Source organism: Oryza brachyantha, chromosome 6 (genome assembly GCF_000231095.2).
Source record: "Oryza brachyantha chromosome 6, ObraRS2, whole genome shotgun sequence".
Classification (NCBI taxonomy): domain Eukaryota; kingdom Viridiplantae; phylum Streptophyta; class Magnoliopsida; order Poales; family Poaceae; genus Oryza; species Oryza brachyantha.
In genome coordinates, this window is record NC_023168.2 from 4,344,138 (window position 1) to 4,365,091 (window position 20,954).

Sequence of the window (20,954 nt, forward strand, 5' to 3'; positions counted from 1 at the left end):
TCTACAAAAATATTTTGTTGGCACCATTTGTTGTGTAAAATAAGTAGATTTCTTTGTCTATCAAATGATGCATTGCTTTAGAATAAATTTTAAACACTAAAAGAGATATGCACATCATGATAATAACAAATGGGAAATGAAACCAATGAAAACATCATTAGTAATTTCACTTTGTTAAAAATGTTATATATTTTTTAAATAAAAAAGTCGTGGGATAAATATTTGCTTGGTATTATATAATCACTTAATATTTGATAAAAATATATTTATTGTGTAATATAAGAAGACACAACGAAAAAAATTAAACTCGTAAAAAGTTTAGATTTTGAATTATATATTATTTGAGAATTGCATAGTTGTTTTGCTCATTGGATATTTACAAACGTAAATAATTTTTCATTTATTATAAGAAGACAGAAAGTTGTATCGGATGCAAAACATATTTGTATAAAATAGCTTTCATTAAACTTAGCTTTATAAAATTTAAATTACGGGTTAATATTAGACAATATTAATATATTATTTAATTAAAATTATTCTTAGCATGTGTGAACTTGATCTGTAGTGATTCTGAAATTAGTTTAAATTTGGCATTGCAAGTTCTGCAATTAATGTTCAAACTTAAAAACTTATAACTGCAATGTGTATCAAACTTATAATTAATTATGCAAAGTTATAATAATCTTTTATCAGAGTGTCTAAATAACCAGGTTAACAATTTTGAGTGTTTGGTTATGATTACATTTGAAAGAATTTTTAATATCTTATTTTTATTATTAAATTGAGTCGTAGTTTTAGCACGGGTACAATAATAATACAGTTTAATACTAATATTGTGTTATTTTTATCAATGAAAGATTATCTGATCTTTTATTATCATTTAATAGTATAAATGATAAAATATACTACTATAAAATTAAAAATGTTCTATAGAAAGATGATGTTATAAACTTCTTATAGAGGAACTTTAAAAATGTGTCATTTAGCCATTTGGAAAGTTTGCAAAACAAATCGAGAATAAAGCTAAGAAAAATATAGCCTAAAGAACACAGCACAGGCCCCAGGGCGATCTTATCGTAAAATTTTCTTCAGTGCATCGAAAGGACAATCTTATCATAAAGTTTTTTCAGTGTATTGGAAGGGTGATTAGCTGCATATCTCCCATACCGGTTAAATTGTAATGGGATGATTTGAATTTCACAATTTGTAACGATATAATGGCATTGATCTAATCTAACCTAGAGAAGCTATAATGGTACGATCTTATTATCCTAATTTTTTTGGACTCATACACTTCTATTATGTATGTTCTGTATGCAGAACCGCAAGAGTATCTCATTCCAGATAATTTCTTTTTACCTGTCTTCCTAAGAATCATCAAACGAAAGTCGGACAATAAAAAATGACGACGAGAACTCCGAAAATCGAACTTAGAACAAGAGCTGCCAGATAAATCATTTACCAACTTCTGCATTTCCACAGGCGATGCGTGTTGTTCACAAATTTGCTCCAAATAGAAGGTTGGATAATATCAAAATTGCTGCTTTGAACAAGCATTTATCCGCTACGGTTGCATTATGGGACATCTAGAATCCAGGGTATTGCAGTCAGAGAGGTAAGGTAGCTCTCTCGACCAAAAGAATAATGTTACAACATAGGCTTGTTCATTGTATTAACAAAAGAAGAAAGTTACACTTGATGCCCTCAAATGGCATACATATACAACATAATATATCAAATCGAAAAATGAACTAAAACTATGATCTGACATCCTTGAAAACACCACCTTTCTCCATCTCCGCAACGATGTCTTTCAAGGCCGGTACTTTGTTAGCTAGCGTTCTGTACAGTCTAGAATATCTGGCTCTTGTACCATCGGCTGTTCGTGCCAGGGCAAGCAAGCTGATTGCTTCTGGCAATCCCTCAAAGACACCTTTTATTTCCTCAAAGTTCATCTCTGCAAGAACTGAAGGTTTCGGAACAACTCGAATTATCTCATCACCTTTAGGTTCCTGAATTTTCTGATCAGCTTTGATGACCAGTTCACAGCTCGAATTGGCTCCACATTTTATGATGAAAGGAGCTGATGTTCCAGTGTTGAACTGTAGTACATTCCACTGTGAAACTTCGCTGTCACCCAGTGTGTTTGAATTCGAATCTGTCGCAGGGTCATCGGGATCTTCTTCCAGTGACTGCAATGAGATGATAGTATTGTATCAAATAAACTATAAATGAATATATAGCTAAGGGCTAAGACAGGGTGTTAGGCATATGTTGCGCAAGGTACTGTCATCTTGTCAAATAACCATAACTCTTGCAATGAACAAGTTAGGCTAAGGCGAGAGTAATTTAAGATGTGTCACTGTGTCAAAAATTAATTGCTACCACCAATCACAAACCTAATACTCATAGAAAAATGTGAACTACCTAGGAAAGATTCATGGAGAATAATGTTTAGTTCATTTATATTGGATATAAGCTGCACAAACAAAATATGCATCTGTGGATAATTTAAGTGAGAAATGGAACAGATGACTTAAACCCTCCACTTACACTCTACTAGCCCTTGTCACTTCTCTTACAAAAGATCCTGCCATTTCTTTTTTTCTATTGTTACCTGGTTTGAAGGCTGCAAAAGATTCCAATATTTGATGAACATACCTCTACAACTTTTCTTGCTTCCATGATCTGCTTCTGAGCACAAGGATGATCAACATCAAGAAGAGAAGGCAATTGCGCCAGAAGATCATCTAATGATTCTAGCAATGCTTTCTTTTTTGATTTTCTTAATGGTCTGGTGGAGCTTTGTCTCATTACTTCCTGTCAACACATGAATGACCAAATAAAGCTAGTTAGTCCACATGTTTCATGTATAAAGACAAAAGGCAAGATAACTAGACATAAATAGATAGCATCATACCTTCACTTGTTTTATGATGTTGTCTAACGATATAAGAGATGCCAGTCGTGCATCTTCAGCAGCAGTTGGAGGATTTCGGATAGGTGAACCACCTTCATCTTTGGTTAACAAAACAGTATCCCTTCGCATTTGTTGCATTATCTGATAAGAGTATGACAGCATAAGATGCCACGAGTGCAAAAATCCACTCAAATAATCTAAGAATCTATCAACTAAACTATGAAATTAATGCAAAAATATAGTTGTAAGTTCTATATGAATGTGATCCCCTGAGGACATGCCAATGATAATCCTAGAAGATCATCAATAGAAAAAAAACTAGCATGAATGTTCAAACTATGAAGCAGAGGAAAGAAACTTGTTGCATCATTAAAAGTTCTAACAAGGGTAAACATATGTCATAGGTTGGTCCGCAATGATGATTTGAGGTAGATGGTGCTACACAGTGTTAATTGGTCTAGAATAGCAGGTCAAAAAATAACCACAGAATGACTGTAGAAACTAGAAACTAGAAACTAGAGATTCTGTTCAATTCATCTTTGCTTGATGCAGAGAGCCAAAGAAGATGCAATACCTTGACCTTGAGGAATAATATCTAAATTAAACATCCAATCTAAGCAAATCAATCTATTCTGTAACAATGTAAATTTGCAAAGTGGCGTGTGAAAATTAATTACGACTTAGCACATACATTATGCACAGATTTTTGTGCTTTATTCTACATATTGATTACATGACTTTGAGAAAAATGGCAATCGCACCATGTTGAACATTGAAAATTTATGAGGGAGACAAGCAGTCAAGCACCTTTCTTCTTTTGTGATCGACTGACTCTAAAGCAGATCGTAGCTTACTGACATGAGCAGGATCATCAGCTACCTCTGTTGCCAATGTGCCAGCAATGTCCTGCAATTTTGTGAAGAATAAGATCAGAGATTTTTTCTTACTAAATTATTGGTTAGGTGGTGAGATAGGTAAATAAAACCTTCAAGTGATGTAGTTGGGACGTGTAAACTCGTTTTGTATACTCAGATAACAGTTGACCTAAAGCATCAGTTGAGGGTGGTTGCGCTGTACCAAGGCCAGCCATCCACCCATCCATAATAGCAGTAGACAATAACTCCAATTGTCCAGTAGCTCCAGCAACATCTCCACCAGTTACAGATAAGAACTCAAAGTTCTCTGCAAGCCATGCTCGGATCTGCCGTTGCAATTCACCAGCTGGCGTGTGAACAAAGAGAGCAGCTAAAGCTTTGTTTCCCATTGCAAAAGCCTTGGCTTCCTCGGTAATTTCCCGAAGCTTCCCTCCAGTGACGTGTTGTCTCCATGTCTCCTGTCCAAATATAATCTGTTAGTACAAACACACATAGCTACAGCTAACAACTAAAAAAACAAGTTAAGTATAATGGCAGATAAAAAGAAAACAAAGTGATATCCCAAAGGAATAACTAAAAAACTTAATAAAATTGATGTGACTACTGTAGACAGCCCAATGCTGAATAATGGAATATCCTCTGGGATGGCAAGATATCGTATTTAAAAAGTAGCTTAGTTCCATCCGCTATAGCTTGACGGCACATTCAAGACCAAGACATTCATGCTAGGCAGTTGGTGCAGGAGAGCAGCATAAATGGCCCAGCTTGACACATTAACTTCACTGTAATGACCTATAAACTATATCAGATTAAAAGCAAGTGATCATGTCAGCAATAAAGCAGAATCTACCTAAAGTAACACTCCCTCCGTTCCAAAATATAGCAACCTAGTACCACGATTAGACTAACCTAGAACTAGAAGTATGATTAGACATAGGTCGCTATATTTGGGAAAGGAGCGAGTATATGACAAAAGTTAACCAGAGATGCCTAAAATTTAAATGGAACCCTGTAATACTGACTAGAAAAAGGTGGGAAAAGGTACTATTAACACTAAATAAGGCCTCAAGAAAGTTTAAATTTACCTCCTCAATCCCACGAATCTTCAAAACAATCGAGGAGAACTTTGATTTCCTTTCTGGTTTAATGTTTACTTTGAAACCATGCACATGTTCATCAATTATGGAATTTCGTGAACCATGATCATGATGATAAGCAGGTGACCTGCCAGGACTACTTCCTCTGCTAGAACTTCTGCTCCGACTAGTATTTGATTTCTCCAGAAAACGCTCAACTGGGGAAACCTTTGTAAAGCAATAAATAAATGCAGAGATACTGTTACACACAGCAAAAGGGTGGAACAGCCTTTTGAATTTAGGAAACAGATAAAAAGAATGGCACCAAAATCATACCTTGATTGACTGAAGTTCCGGAGACCTAGCAAGCAAAGATCTAATGTACAATATCTTAACCCTTGAAACTAGCATAGTATCCATAACTTTTCTTGGTTCCATTTTGCGAATGAATGAAAAGACAGCATCTCGGATCTCAGCAAGTATTTCATGCTCCCTAGCGGCACCAGCTTTGATAACTGCAGCCAATACCTAGAATCGTATGATAGTTACGACATTGTTTAAGGTAGAAAATGATTATTTACTTTGAAGAGAACATGATGCAACTGTACAAAACATATGGGTACTGATAGCGGGTACAAACATTCTTTAGCCAATAAAAAGACAAAGAAAAAGGACAATGAAGCTGTGTCAGTCTGTCAGATAAACCTTATTGAATGCCTGACAATAATGCATCCCAAAACGCATCACAACTCAGGTGGATAAAGATTTGAACCCCAAGCTAGAAAGAAGAATTAGCATCTCCTTGCCAAAGAAAATGATATTGCTTATGTTATCATGCACCCATAAAATTACATGCACACAAGGTAAATGCCAGGGTGATTAAGTAGGTTTTTTGTGTGCTGTAAGGACCTGGAATGATTACATAAGAATGGTGACCAACCATACCAGCCAACCACAACCCATCATAAACCTATTTGTGTTGAGTAGGTAGGCATGATGCTGACCAATTGGTATTATTCTTGTGCATGGAAAAATTATAAAAACATCTTTTCAGAATGGACAAAAATGCAAATGATAGCAAATGGCTCAAAATGAAAAACATAAATATTTGATCAAATAATGGTCATCTAGCTTATTTGCAATGTTGTATTACCTAGTAACGGCCTGGTAAAACAATAACGGAACTCAGTTCCGAACTACACAGCAACACCATGACAGGTACAAGACTTCAAAATACTCGGGAACAAAGAGATGACCAAACTATCTTATAACAATCTGATAGGGGTGGAGTTTCATTATAGTCACAGTGGAAGTGGAAGTAATGCTGATGGAGCAGCAAATGAAAAGGAAACAGAATACAGAAGAAACACTTAGCAACAGAAAAATAGATGCCTCATATGTACAAATGGATATTTTTTATTAGCATTACTGACCAGCATCAAAAGCTTATTTGCACCATCGGCTATTGCAGCAACTCCCTCAAACTGATTAGGATCAAAATCCATTAATGCAGACGTAAGGTATTCCCCAGCAGGCGTTGTTTTTGTTAACTCATTGCTTGATTTCACAATAGCTCCGCTGTTTCCAGCTTTGTCCTGTGAAACTGATAATGGTAATACATCTGATGACTGACTTTTCATGCTGTCACTCCTGTCCATGACAACAAATTTTAGAACACACAGGCCCAGTGATCGGTTGGTTAATTATATATATGTTCTAAATAGCAGTGTTTTACCTGCCTATATCTCTTCCCTGAGCATTAGTTGGTTTGTTTGAAGGACTTGGAGCCTATGGACAAACAGTTATTACATGAGAAACTCATAGCATAAAATTGCAACTGCAGGTACCGACAGGTCACATCACCACATACTACAATCACTGTTTAATAAAATCCTCTGCACACAGCATACTTTGACACAGTAGACTAGAGAACAGAACAAAAAACAAAATAGCAAATTTAAAAGAATTTCTTGTGACAGCAATATTTTTGTATTTTTGTACAAGCTCTCTTATAAAGTCTATATGACAATGGACACTTAGAAATTTTAAAAGCGTATTGTTAGCTACTTAGCTCTGATCCTTAACAAAAATTGAAGGGGCAAACTACCTTAAGTCCGATCACACTGGGGCACTTTCAGCACAATGTACTATGATTATTTAGGTGTTTCTAATTCTATAAGCACTACAGAAGTCCAGCAGCAGAACAAAATAAAATGAACAGGAATTAATTAACAGATAGCAGAGAGAGCTCATTAACATAAAATAGAGTGAAGAGTATTCAGAACAACCTGTGGAGAGCTTCCTAGTCCTGACTTCTCTGTTAGTCGGTCGAAGAGTTTCTCATTCTCTTCATGCAATTTCTGCATTTTTGAAAAAAAGTGAAGATGAATAATTTGTCAAAATTGAGATAAATCGCATTATTACAGAAACAAAAGGTCAGGGAATTTAAATTGTCGTAAATAAAATATAGAGAACAACCAAATTGCAATGTGGCACACACAATCTTCTGAATTTACACATGAAATGTAGCAAAAAAAAAAGAAAGAAAACACCACAAAATACTTGGTACAAGAACAAAGCCAGGTACCCTGTAAAAGGAATATTAAGAATTTGCCACTCTTACATATGGCGTTTAACAATTACCACCTTATATGTCTATGACTTGTGGGTCTCGGGGCACACGTCATAGACACATGAGTGGCAAATTGTTAAACGCTATTACTGTAGCATTGACAAAAACTTGAATGCCCCATAAAAGGACTATTAGTCGAAAACTGTAGCAGTATGCAAATGGATCTTCTCTGAATCAGTGATATTTGTGAAAAAGTTACAAAAAACAGAGATGCCAGGATTAAGCTAAAAGGTCACCTAGTCTTAGTACAGAAATATGGCCCATACAGTATAACAATAGCCTTTTTATGATGGACAATAGCGTGAAACAAAATTTGGTACTAAGAAATTGCTCAGGTTCTGAACTATCAAAAAAAAATTCATGGTCAATGCAAATATCTATGAGCACAATTGCACAAATACTACAATGATAGTTAGTATAGTCAAATCTCATAAAACAATTTTAGTAGTTAAAATTAAGCTTCTGTCTATGGGTCTAGAAATTAGCTGCAAATGAAAAGCACTAATTGGTCAAACTTTTGATCAAGCATTTTATAATTATGACAGTTCAAACAAAAACCTCAGGCTTACACTAATTGAGATGGAACAGGTCCATTTTTTATTACTACATAACATATAATTGGGGAAAGAAAACCTTGGGCATACAGTCACTGAGAAACAAATAATACAAAAGTTATAAAGGGCGTGTAAAGTAGCAATACCTCAATAAGAGCATCCCTCTTTGCTAATTCCTCTTCTAGCCTTTTGGTTACTGTGGATGAATCAGCAGTTGACTCCATCATCTTTGGGGTGGATATAACTGAAGCAGATTCAGACCCAATAGTTGATCTAGCATCACTTGAATTTATGGCTTCATTAAGTTGGGACTCGATGGACTTAAGTTTTGCCTGTTAATTGTGGAAAGAACGTAAGGATGGAAAGTAATGTTACAACTTACAAAATATACTACATCAATTAGTCAGTCTCAAGTCTAAATTTATTCACCAGATGTATAAACAAAAAAGTTAGCTAGATATAAACTACTCTTGACGGTGAAACAAACAATATGGTTACAATCTGCATGGACAGATCATAATCGTGCTTTCTTGTCTTGGAACTATATTTGAATGGAAATTCCAAATAAGGAGATTTGATGCAATCATGCAATTAGATCTCAGAGAAAGCAGTACGGAGTACTAATAATCAGTTGACCAGAAAACTATCAAAAAGAAAAATGGTCAAGTTTAATGCTCAAAATATGCTTGTGTTCTATAGGACTGATCCTAGTGTCAATCCGGTCTTGCAGTATTTAGAGTTTAGCCCATGAGAGTTCTCAAAATTCAGTTAACCAACAAATAAATTGGCCAAGTTAAGATCTGGTATAGTAGGAAATGGGAGTCTAAATGCAAATACAACATTAACTGGTGGGTTTTTCAGTAGAAAGAACATACTCCCTCCATTCCAAAGTATAAGCATTTCTAGGATTCAAATTTTGTACCACAATATAAGCATTCCTCTACTGATTTCCATGATTTCCCTTGTTCCAATGATTCTACAACCAAACTGGTGCTTGAATACGGAACCTAAGCAATACAAAATTTAAAATTTAACCACTGAAATGACTAAAACAGAATCTTTTGACTAAACCTTAGTATTTTCTAAACAACCTAGAAATGCTTATATTTTGGAACATATGTAGTGTATATGATTGTGTCAATTATTTTAAACTTGAAAAATGGATTAATATGATTTTTAAAGAAACTTTTCTATTATTTTGCAAAAAACGCACCGTTTAGTGATTCAGGAAGCATGCGTACAGAAAACGAGGGACTTTTCTTTCCTTTGCCCTACTGTCAAACAGTGCCTTAGTTAATTACACATGGAGGTGATGCTCAGTGAGATTACATTACACGTTTTGGGATATGACATGCCTTCATACCATGTTTATGATTACACTAAGGAGACAAAGATTGTTAAATAGAAATACCAGAAAACATTGTCAATAGGGAGCAATGAATACTAGAAAAATTGACAACAGCAGAGTGGGCCACATAAACAACCATTCTAACTGAGGTTTTAAAAGTAGCAGTTGGCAGAGAAAGGACCTCTCACCCAATAACCTTGAGTAAGTTAGTAAGAGCACTAATCAAGAGAAAAGCTTTAACTGGAAACCATATAATTTAATAAAAGAGGATACTGAATATGCAGCCAACTTTTATTAAAAATCTAGTTTGTATAAAATAGGTAAATACAATAATATTTTAACCTGTAGCGACTGAATTGTTAAATCGCGCTCATGCATCTTTATTTTCTGCTCCTGTTCAACTTCTAAAAGATGAGAAATCTGATCTCTTAGCTGGTTGTTCTGTTCTTTCTCAATCTTGTGCTTCTCAGTGAGCATTATATTTTCAGACTGCAACAACAAGACAACTAAAATGTCAATTGTTGAAGTAAAAAGAATGTCAATAGCAGGACAACTAAGTTTTCACAACCGTTACATTTTGAGACTGCAATCTACAGCATGACTAAAATATCAAAACAAGTGCCATGTATTTTTGTAAGGAAAAGGTACATGTTTGGTCCCTCAACTATGGCCTTGGTCCACTTGGAGGCAAATAGTGATGAAATCATCATACCGATCAATAATAAACAAGAAGAAATAAATAAAATGCCTTCCATGTATTCTTAGTAAGGAGAAGTCCACATTTGGTCCCTCCATTATGGCCTTGGTCCACTTGGAGTCTATATGGGCAAAATAGTGATGATATCATCATACCAATCAAGAATAAACAACAAGAAAATAAAGAAAATACTAGAACCTGCAAGTTATCCTCGCCTCCTCTTCCTCCCTTTCTTCCACCTCTTACATTATATTTTTATTTTTATTTGCCAACTAGGATTCCACATGGAGCCACACCATTGAAAACTACACCCCGTTTATCCCAGGGACGATATGTGAATGTTTTCTAGAGTTGAGGGGCCAATAGTAAACAGTTCGTAGTTGAGACCAAAATAGGACCAAATGTCATAGTTGGGGCACCAAATGTGGACTTTTATCCTTTTAATAACAAAACAGTATGCTGTGCCCCCCAATATATTCATGCAAACTACAGTGAAGAGCAGGACATCACAAAATTACAAATTTGCAGCATATTAATAAAATATTTAACATAAATGGCAAGCATAACTGGTATAAAACTGACAATAAAAGAAAAGTAAAATCCCATTTAAAGGCTTACCTATAACTTTCACATGCTTAATTTTTTTACTAGCACCCTCATTTAAATTAACCGTTCCCAGGATGTTCAAATGGTGCCTACAACAACCACCCCTCTTTGTTCCAAATGAAAGGTCTCCGGTACATGCCTTTGACCGTCATTGTGTCAATCATTTTTAGTAAAAGTTGTAGAAAAATATAATGCCAAATTGTACTTGTAATGACAAACCATTAACCATCAATGTTTTTAATTGTATATTAGTAAAACTGGTACGCAACAGAAGTAGTTTTAATGCAGAAAATACTGATAACCCCATTCTTTTTACTTGCTGTTTTTGACATGCATATGGTCTCTAGTACACATCACTGGCCATTAGTTTTCTAATCATAACTTTAGTAAAAAAATTATAATGAGTTAACAATTCTAAGGACAAATGCATTAGTACCACTTTCATGTGACAAAATTTGAATATTTTTGTGTACAGTAGCATGCCAAAGTTTACAAAGTTGGACCATACGGATTCCAAAACCATCTGTTTGTAAATAGGACTAATATAATAAGGCAGACCTTACTTTTCAATTTCAAAATTTCAAAAGTTCAAGTGCATGTGCTCTCAGACAAACATCTATTTTGAAATATAAGTTCTATACAAATGACATGGTATATATGGCAGATAAACTAAAGAGTACAACCTTCAGATCAGCTTGAAGTGCAGAAGAAACTCTCCAGGCCTTCTGTACTTCGTTGAAGAGCAGTGTGCATTGATCGTTAGCCTCTTTAAGAGAGAGTTTTAATCCCAAAACCTCTTGTCGCAGATCTAGAACCTCCTTCTCTTTTTCATGCAATTCTTTACGTGAATCATTTGCCTGTCCAAAATAGATAGAAACGTGGCTAAAATGCTAAATAGTTCTAAGATGTAAAGGCACCAAATACAATCAAAACCATACCACATCTTTCCACTTCTTGATTGTGTCGCGATTTCCAAGGCTCAGTTCGGCATTTTTCGCTCTAGCAGAAAAGCTGAGCGTAGACAAAGTTCTAGACAAATTTGAAGCACTTGGACTTACATGCACAATCAACAAGGTCTTTGAGCTACTTCCTGCACCCAATTATGGAATGTCAAGCAAGATCAGTACTGGAGGCGAAAGATTACTTATAATACTACCTCAATTTCACAATGTAGGGCCCCATTTACACTTCGTCTTGTTCTAAAGTACAAGGCCCACATGACACTGCTAATAGTAGTACTGAGTAATTAAGTGTCTTATTAAGGGTAGACAAATCAGTGTTTCTACTCTTGTTTTCATTTCACATTTTTACCATTTCATCTGTGTGTGAAGCAGAGTGGAACCATATAAAATGAGACTACGAGTAACAGACTTTGAAGCAGATGGAATTTGTCATTCTTAAGATAGTCAGGGTCCCTCCGTCTCAAACTATAAGAACTTCTGGAGGATGGCACAGATATTAAGGAAGTATGTGGAATTAAATGGGAGATGATTATGATTCATTGAGATGAGAAATTAGGTGGAGCTACTAAATGGGTGATGGTTGTGATTGGTTGAGATGATGGAATAGGTGAAGTTGCTATATTTTCGAACAAATTTTAAACGCTAGAAGCTATATTTTGGGATGGAGGGAGTACATCATTTAAGAATCACTGAAGTAAAATTTGATAAACACTACGAAACAAAAGGAGTAAATTCAACTGAACAGTATTTTATCCATTTTGAATTTTAGAATTTATGTTTCATTCAAAACTTACCTTTAATATTCTCCTCACAAAGAGTAGTATAATACTAATATTATACAGGAAGAAGCTGATTTCGCTTCCCTCCCTCTCTCTCCCTCTCTTTTCATTTTGAAATGTTGTGTTTTTTTACATGAACAGTTTGTGTGTGGGACATACAGTTGCACCAAATGGAGCAAGGATGTGATGGATATGGCCTCTGTTAGCTTTAATCAGTAACGTCACAAGACTCACAAGAAAAGACAGACAAAAACTAATAGATACAATGATCGGAAATCCAGTTACCAAGAGAGTCGGCTAAGATTTGTGTAATTCTTGAATTCCCAGATAGAACAGGTTCCTTCTTCGCACTTAATGAGGCCAAAGCATCCCCCAACCTATCAATGAATAATTAAATTAGAGAGCAATATTACATACAATGAAAGAGAAAAGTAAAGGCATTGAATGCATAAGAATATACACCATTAAAATAACATAGCTCACATGACCAAGAACAAACCAAAACTGCCATGAGACAATCAATAGACAGAAACGAGATGTATGCTTATAAGTTAAGCATCTTACGCAGAAAGCGATTTTGACACATGCAAGAAATCTGTCACATTGTCTCTATTAGCATCTTCTTCAAGGAGGCATTCACTAGCTGGTAAATCTACCAAAGACAGCTTGCTGTACAGGTGTTCTCCTGTTACATAGTTTCTATAGTGTATGTGGATAGTAACAATCCTGGAAAAAAGAAAGAGAATTAGTAGTTCTAAATTAAAAAAAAATAGCAATAGGAATCTAGATTGAAAAAATATGATCAAGACAATGGCCTGGGAAAGTATCCAGTGCAAAAAAAATTATGAAAGAATTTTTTGATATACAAACAGTGGGGGAGAAACTTATATTTTACGCACAGGTGAGATACCATGGCCTTCAGAGAATTCACAGATCGATTTTCAAGAGCGGTCTTTAGGGACTTAGAAAATTCCATGGGATTTTCAACCTTCTCCTGCACAAGTTCCACAAAGGATTCTTGCACACCCATCCGAACCTTTGGGACAGGGCTTACAGAGTCTGATAGCAAATCCCGAACCTATGGTGGAAAGAGATTATAACTTAAGTGAACCATAGTTAAATCAACTTAATTCACAATATTAGTGACATGATATATTAGGTAAGCATGCATTGACAGAATAGTATGAGCACCTGATCATTGTAGAGCTCACAGGCGGTAACATAGAAGTTAAAGTGTGAGGTGGAAGTAGTATCTGAATTTGATAGATCAAACAACTCCTCAAAGCTCCGCAGATATAAACCACGATCATGGCTAGATCCTTCCTGGTAAGCACATGAAAATGTTAGCAAAAGAGTGATGTGTGTATCATGCATCTATTTAAACAAATGCCAAGCAATCAAGCATGTAATCTACTGGAAGTACATAATAACAGCCATTCTTCAGGTCCAACCAAACTGAGCTCACATAGAATTTTGGTTTAGTATGACCAGGTGAGGTACTAAAGGCACAGGTTGATGTCTGGTCAAAAAAAAGGTAACGAAACGCTGGTATTACCCAATGGAAGCTTGATAAACATTCCAGATTTGCCACTAAAAGGCATCCTTCCAATGCCTATCAAGTATACATTTGTTACAAAATAATTTGTGTCTGTTGAGAGGACACGGGTTACATAGCTGACTGCATATAGAACGCAGATGCTGATATTTCAAACACAGACTAAGGATACATGCTTTGATGCATTGCAACTTGTCATAAGTCAATCAAGTCAGGCTTCACAGTAATGTATTATCAAGGAAAAAATATCTATTCCATTTCGGAGTTCAATGTTGTGCAGCATTGTTGTGCCATGTTAAAATGGGGTAGTTAACACAATACTTTTACATAGGTTCTAGTAAAAGATCATTATCATCATTATTATTTAAAAGAAAATTCACACACAGCAACATACAAAAATAGTATGTGAAACTTAGCTTCAGAAGACAGCTGATGCCAAATGCAACTTAAACAATGTGTGCATCACAATATGTGAGTCCAAGGAAATTAGGAAAATAAGAATGGTATAAATCATTAGAGTACATTACAACCAGAGTATGTGTTTTTCCAGAACGACTTTGACCATAAGCAAATATGGCAACATTGTAACCATCCAAGGCTGATTGCACGAGTGGTTGAACGTCATGGAAAAGGTCACCTGAAAACATTTAAAGAATAGAATCACCATAAGAATGGAATAATTATGAGAAAAGGAAGTATCGCCTAGGGCTTGCAAATATCAATAATAGTATTTTTGAACAGAATTATACATAGTGCTACTATTTCCAAGGGAATGCATAAGAACTACATCAACCTTACCTTGCCCAATGTGGGGTCCATATACCCTGTCAAACTCATAATCCTTCTTAGGATTGGTTAAAGATTCATCTCCTGTGTTTACACGGATAGTAAAATCATCTGGAAACTCTACCACTGATGAACCTTCATCTTCGAATAGGGGTCTGCTACGGCAAAATACCTTGACATTGCCTGAAAGATGTTGATAATTATTATCAATGCTAAAACATCCCAGAGTAAAAGACGATGTTTGAGACAGGAACTAGCGAACATCGTGAGTACCTTTCAAGGTCAATAAATCATTGAAAAGTCTTTTCTTCTCGTGAATCAAAGGGGTAATTCTAGCTTCAGTTTCAAGTGCAGCTTGATCTATAGCAGCAAAATGTATATGCTCAGATGGTAATGGTAAATATTTAGAGCACAACAAAAATCAACAAACAGCACGAGTTGTAAGACACAAAACCCAAAAATCATTTTTCTCTATTTTTCATGAATACATACAGTATCTGCTTGAAAAAAAATAATACGACCTCAAACCATAAGATGGTGCAAGAAAACATTTTTTTGTGCAGAAAAACTGACAGTATTAGCGTCCTAGCGGTACAGGAGTTCACATTAACAAATTTATCATGCTTTACTCCTCCCAGCGTGTGCACCCACGTGAGGCGCCGGCGTCTCCAGCACCCTCCTCCCATGTGCACGTCTCACTTATTCCTGTGCACACGAGGGCACCAGAGTGAGAACAAGCCGAGCGCTAGGCTTGGCTGAGCTAGTGGGCTGCTGGCTGCATGTTGCCTTTTGCTGAGTGTCCCAGCAAGTTTATACTAACAATCTAACACCTCCATGATTCCATCACGAAATCTCTAACATCAATGATAATGCCTTGAGATATTCATAGACATGGATGTATGATGAACTTGATATACCATATGATACCACCTATACAGTTTTTAAGTATTATAGCTGGTACAACATGCTACTTCGAGATACAGGAAGTGTCACAATACCTCTGAGATACCATGGAGGACACATGTATCAAGAGATATTAAGTAATAAAAATTTGAGAAAAAAATAGATGGAGAAAGGAGAAGCTTGCGTAAGCCAAGAAAATCATGCCTCCCTCTTCTCTCCACCAGAATGGACCACTCGATTGGTGTGCAGCCCAGGCTGGTGCAAACCGGTAGGTGCTCACTGGAAGAGGCATGCAAGCATGCCGATAAGGCGACGCACGGGAGCTGGAACGAGAGGAAGTGGGTGTGGGCCCTCACCCGTGGAATCACAATCAGTCGGTTCATTGCTCAAGGTTTTAATACCGTCCAGACAGGATACCGTGCTCTAGCTTCCCCCCTTTCCGCAAGGAGGAACAAGAAAAAATGGTTGGTTAGGGTGTATGCTCTTTACAATGTGAAACATATTTTTTATTATAATAAAAAGGAATGCACGCTCATCATATGGGTAGTTTAGTACCCTAGTTAGGCTTGGGCATCTTAAGTTGTCCATGTAACCTGAATTAGCTGAGAAAAATCCTAGAGCACCCCTAAGTTTTTAGCTGAACCCCTATGTCTCTAATTTTTGTCTCATCCCCTACATGCCCCAGAATTTTCATCTTCATCCCCTATATGTCTATTCTGTTATTTGACCGTGAATTAACCTCTAGATTTTTTTAGAAATGGCAATTATCCTATTTGTTAAATCATACTCTGTCCAGTTTAACAATTCATGTCGTTTTGGACAAGGAAGTGGTCAAACTTTTAAAACTTTGACTATTAGTAACTTTAGAAATATTTAGTTTCAAGATACCAGGATAACATGTATAGTATAGATCTGCCTTAAAAAGTACTGCAGTAAAAGTAAACATTTATTTAATTTGTGTATATATTTTAATAGAAAATCATAGTCGAAGATAGGTTTTGAAGACCATGTCATTGTCCAAAACTTACATAAAATAACATTTTTGATTTCGAAAATAAAATAAATGGGCACAACAATTCACCTTAAATTAAAAGACCAAGATTTTAAATTTTCACATGAGTTCTAATCAACTTTGAGAAAATTTCAAAAAGGAAAACTTACAAGATTACCAAATATTTTAGTTTTTGTCAAGAACCAAAATGATTTTTTTAATCAAATTCAACCAAAGTTAAAGACAATTTGAAGGAGGAGGTGAAATTAACCAAATCACAAACAAATTACTCTCTCTGTTACATGTGTAAGACTTTCTAACTTTGGCTAGATTCATCCATGAATCAATGTATATGTGTCCAGATCCATTAGTATCCATATGAATTTGGGTATAGGAAGTCTTATTATGTGAAATGGAGGGAGTATATATTTTGACTAAGAATTTGAAATCTAAAAAAACATTTTGAGTGAATTACAAACAAATTGAAATTTCAATTATTTCAGTAATTTTACTTCCTCTCAAAGATTCATACAAATGATATATTTTTTATGGGAAAATATATTTTCAGTTGGAGGGCTATCAATAATTGTTACAAGGGCAATGTAATCTAATGATCAGCTCATAGTCAAACAAATAGAATGGGTGCATAAGGGATACAAATGAAAACTCACGGTAACTAGGTGATCGAGCAAAAGTGCAAAAGTAAGGGGTATGGAAAGGATTAAGCAAAATATCAAAGGCATACATGGAATTTATCATGATTGGAATATTGGCTGAGATAAGGGAAGTAAATATGAAACAAAAAAAACAATGTGCTTAAGTTGGGTAAAAATAACAATCCCTATCAACTATTGAGAAACTCTAGTTGTCAACCATCAGTTATAAAACCGAGTACTAGACATTTTACCCCTCTTCACCAAACATAGACCTGTTTATGGATGTGGCATTTAGGTGCAAACAAATAATAGTCAGGTCAAACATATCAACGATTCAGAAAATGATAAGAAAGATTGATAGAGTCCACATCACATTCTTTGAACCGATCTTCTTCCTCATCCATGTTCATCATCTCATTCGGTCCTTCCACCTCTCTATTTCTCAAACATCCCATATAGGTTTCACCAGTTACAAGCTCCATTAAAGGTGTAGTCTGTGTCCCTTAGATCCAAGGTGCACCTCTATCATTGCTGTTTTGTGATCCAACACTGTTGTCCCCATGGTCTACCAACATTATCCATGAGGTTCACCTCGCCATTGCCCTCTTTCCTCCCACTTGTGTGGCTCAGAGAGTGAGTTGAGGGGTATGAAAGGGAGTGACAGAAAACAACTAGGCACGGGAGTTACAGCAGAGACTTGCCAATGACAAACTTCCTGGTCAGTTTTGTCTCATCGATGCATGCCACTTTTCTACTATTGTTGTTATGCCAATTCTTGTGAGTGGATTTCCTTTCCAGCAAAGAGAACCAGCTCAAATGTCAAAACCGCTGACAGATCTACACCATGTCTGCTTAAGGTCAAGGAGGAATGGGCTCAAGGGGGGAAATTATCTAGGATTGATAATGAACAGGTTCAAACACCCTATTCTGCATTTGGGGGTTGATAACTGGACAGTAGACTTATTCCTAAATGTGTGCATATTCCTTACAACATTTGAATATATGGCAAAAAAAACAATCACTCGAAAGAACCATATATGTTGTTTCCATCACTAAATTTCCTTAGAAGTATATATCAAATTTGAACAAACCTTACAAGATATAACACTAGAAAGACGAGCAAAACCAAGGGAATCATAAATTGCTGATCAAGCAGGACCATGATGAAAAATGAAAACAAGGATATACTTAAGTTAACTGAAACCATGGATAAGAGGTGAGCTTACCTAATTTTCGAGTTCTATCAGCAAGAAATCCAAGATACCGAGTGACACGGCCCAGCTTTGCATTAGAATACTCAAGAAGGTCACTAGCTTCCTGTCTAAGTTCCAAGCAGTCCTCTCTGGCAAGCTACAAGTTCAGTATTCTTATAAATGCTAGGTGCCAGCACAAATAGGAAACATTGAAATATGGAATAGTAAATTACAATCTACAAGAAATAGTGTTGATGCGACACGATCATCGATTCATCATACTCCTCACATGAATAAAGTGAACTGAACAAAATATGAATCCACGGTAGGATGCACCAATTATAAGGAAAATTATCTTTCATAATTTAATATTTCAAAACTTCTAACAGTATTGCTCATGTTTATACTCCCTTCATTCTTAGTGATCACGTAACTACATCACTTCCAATGCCACACAACAATCAGACCAAATAATGTGACTCAGTCAGTTCGCACTAATTCATCAATCAGGCATCAATCAGTAACCCAAAAAAATGCAACAATATATTTGTCTCGCTCAACCTATGGGAAACACCCCCATGGCCCCATCATTGGCACTTGGAAGCACCACATGGCACACTCCCCCACCACCCAGAGCGTCAAGGACAGCTTATCCCCCTCACCCTAGGCCCCAACCAAATCATCCCATCCACAGCGCAGCGGAGCAAAACGGGCACACCTGGACGCTGTCCGCGAGCTGGTCGAGGCGCTCGGCGACGGGCAGCACCGCCTCACCGCCGCCGGCGCGGGGCGGGCCGTCGGAGGGCCGGAACACCATGGCCGTCGGCGGCGCCCTCGGCATGGCCGTCGGCGGCGCCAGCGGCATCATCCCGCCCGCCGCCGGCTCGAACCCGGGGACGTCCCACGCCCACCGGCCGCGGGCATCAGCCATTGGCGCCCGCCGCGGCCGGAAACCCTAGATCGCGAGGGGAACGGGGGCCCCCGGGGTTTGGAGGCGAGGAGGAGGCGGCGGCGGTGGTGGTGGTGGTGGTGAGCGGAGAGGCTGATATTCTCTCTCTATCTACGCGAGAGGGGTGGGAGAGACGAGCGAGAGAGGCCAGAAATTTTTCCGCCTTCGCATTTCGTTTTTGTTCGCTTCTCTCGGTGAAGCTTTTCCGGCATCGGCTTGTGTTCCTGGCTGCGGTTTGAAACCGCCGGGCCCCACGTGAGGTGGGGTTGAAGGCTCTAGGGAGGAGTAGTACGGTACAAGAGTAGTAGTGAATTTCGCGAATTGCTGCGTGTACCCGACGAAAAACGGGGAGGAGTATTAATGGAATTTAAACGCACCGGCGTTTGTACATGAAACATAAAACTTAGAACCACCAGCAGCTGCATGATGAAGTAAATGAGGAGCGGGCGTCAATGTTTAAATTGGAAAAAATTGGACCATTATGTCAAATGGCTTTAGAGTTTTATAAGAAAATAAGGGCACATTTAGTTCCAAAAACATCACATCAAATCTTTGAACACTTAAATGGAGCATTAAACGTTGGTGAAAAAATTAATTAAACAGTTAGGAAAGAAATCGTGAGATGAATCTTTTGAGTCTAATTAGTTCATGATTGGTCATAGCTGCTTCAGTAACCCACATGTGATAATGGCAGATTAATTAGGCTCAAAAGATTCGTCTCGCGGTTTTTAGGCGAGCTATGAAATTTATTTTTTCATTTGTGTATAAAACCTCTTCTGACATCAAGTCAAACATCCGACATGACACCTAAAATTTTCTTTTCATGAACTAAACATGGCCTGGGAGGTTTCGCGATCTTTTTTTATTAAATTTCGAGAAATTTTACTGGATCTTCAATGGTACACCCACTTAAAAAAATACAAAAATATGTCTCGAGTGACGATGTGTCTTCTACTACTCTACAGTGCACTAAGTGATTTAACTTATTTATATCATTTATTCATCAATCTTTAAATCTGATAGCTAAAATCATTTTCGTAAGATCGTACGGCTACGACTGACTCCACATCTCCTTACGCAGACTTTTTATATATTAGAGATTTTCTAAATTAGTAACAATCTTATCAATTATAGAGTTTCCACATGTTAAAAATTACATTAATATACAATTAGAAACAAGGGGCAAACACTTTCTATACATTAGAGACTATATATCTTTTCAATTATATAGTTTTTATGAACATGCACAGTGTACATTTAAAACCAAAGTTCAATCTTGACATTGCTGCAGTAGTACAAGCCAGCATAAACACACCGTTACAACATTGACAACGATGTCAAGACAATAAGTTTGTGTGTCAACGACATGCCACAATTGAACTAATCATAAGATCAATTAAGTATCTACACCACTATTGTTGGACGCTCGAATAATCAAACAACTAAGAATAACACCGGCGATAAATCTATGC

General features: G+C 36.7%; 1 protein-coding gene across 1 annotated transcript; it reads right to left on the minus strand.

The window, feature by feature from the left end:
• Positions 1-1,648: 1,648 nt before the first annotated feature.
• On the minus strand, positions 1,649-19,479 carry LOC102720250 (kinesin-like protein KIN-14L). Its single transcript, XM_006656712.2, has 23 exons — positions 19,252-19,479; positions 18,567-18,690; positions 15,064-15,150; positions 14,803-14,973; positions 14,535-14,641; positions 13,641-13,772; positions 13,349-13,527; positions 13,014-13,175; positions 12,735-12,826; positions 11,647-11,798; positions 11,392-11,565; positions 9,748-9,894; positions 8,204-8,389; positions 7,160-7,231; positions 6,607-6,659; positions 6,305-6,521; positions 5,208-5,399; positions 4,881-5,099; positions 3,906-4,253; positions 3,728-3,826; positions 2,921-3,061; positions 2,662-2,820; positions 1,649-2,192 (listed from the first exon to the last, which is right to left on the minus strand). The coding sequence occupies exons 1-23, from the start codon at positions 19,462-19,464 to the stop codon at positions 1,758-1,760; spliced, it is 3,861 nt and encodes a 1,286-aa protein (XP_006656775.2). The 5' UTR covers positions 19,465-19,479; the 3' UTR covers positions 1,649-1,757.
• Positions 19,480-20,954: the final 1,475 nt, after the last annotated feature.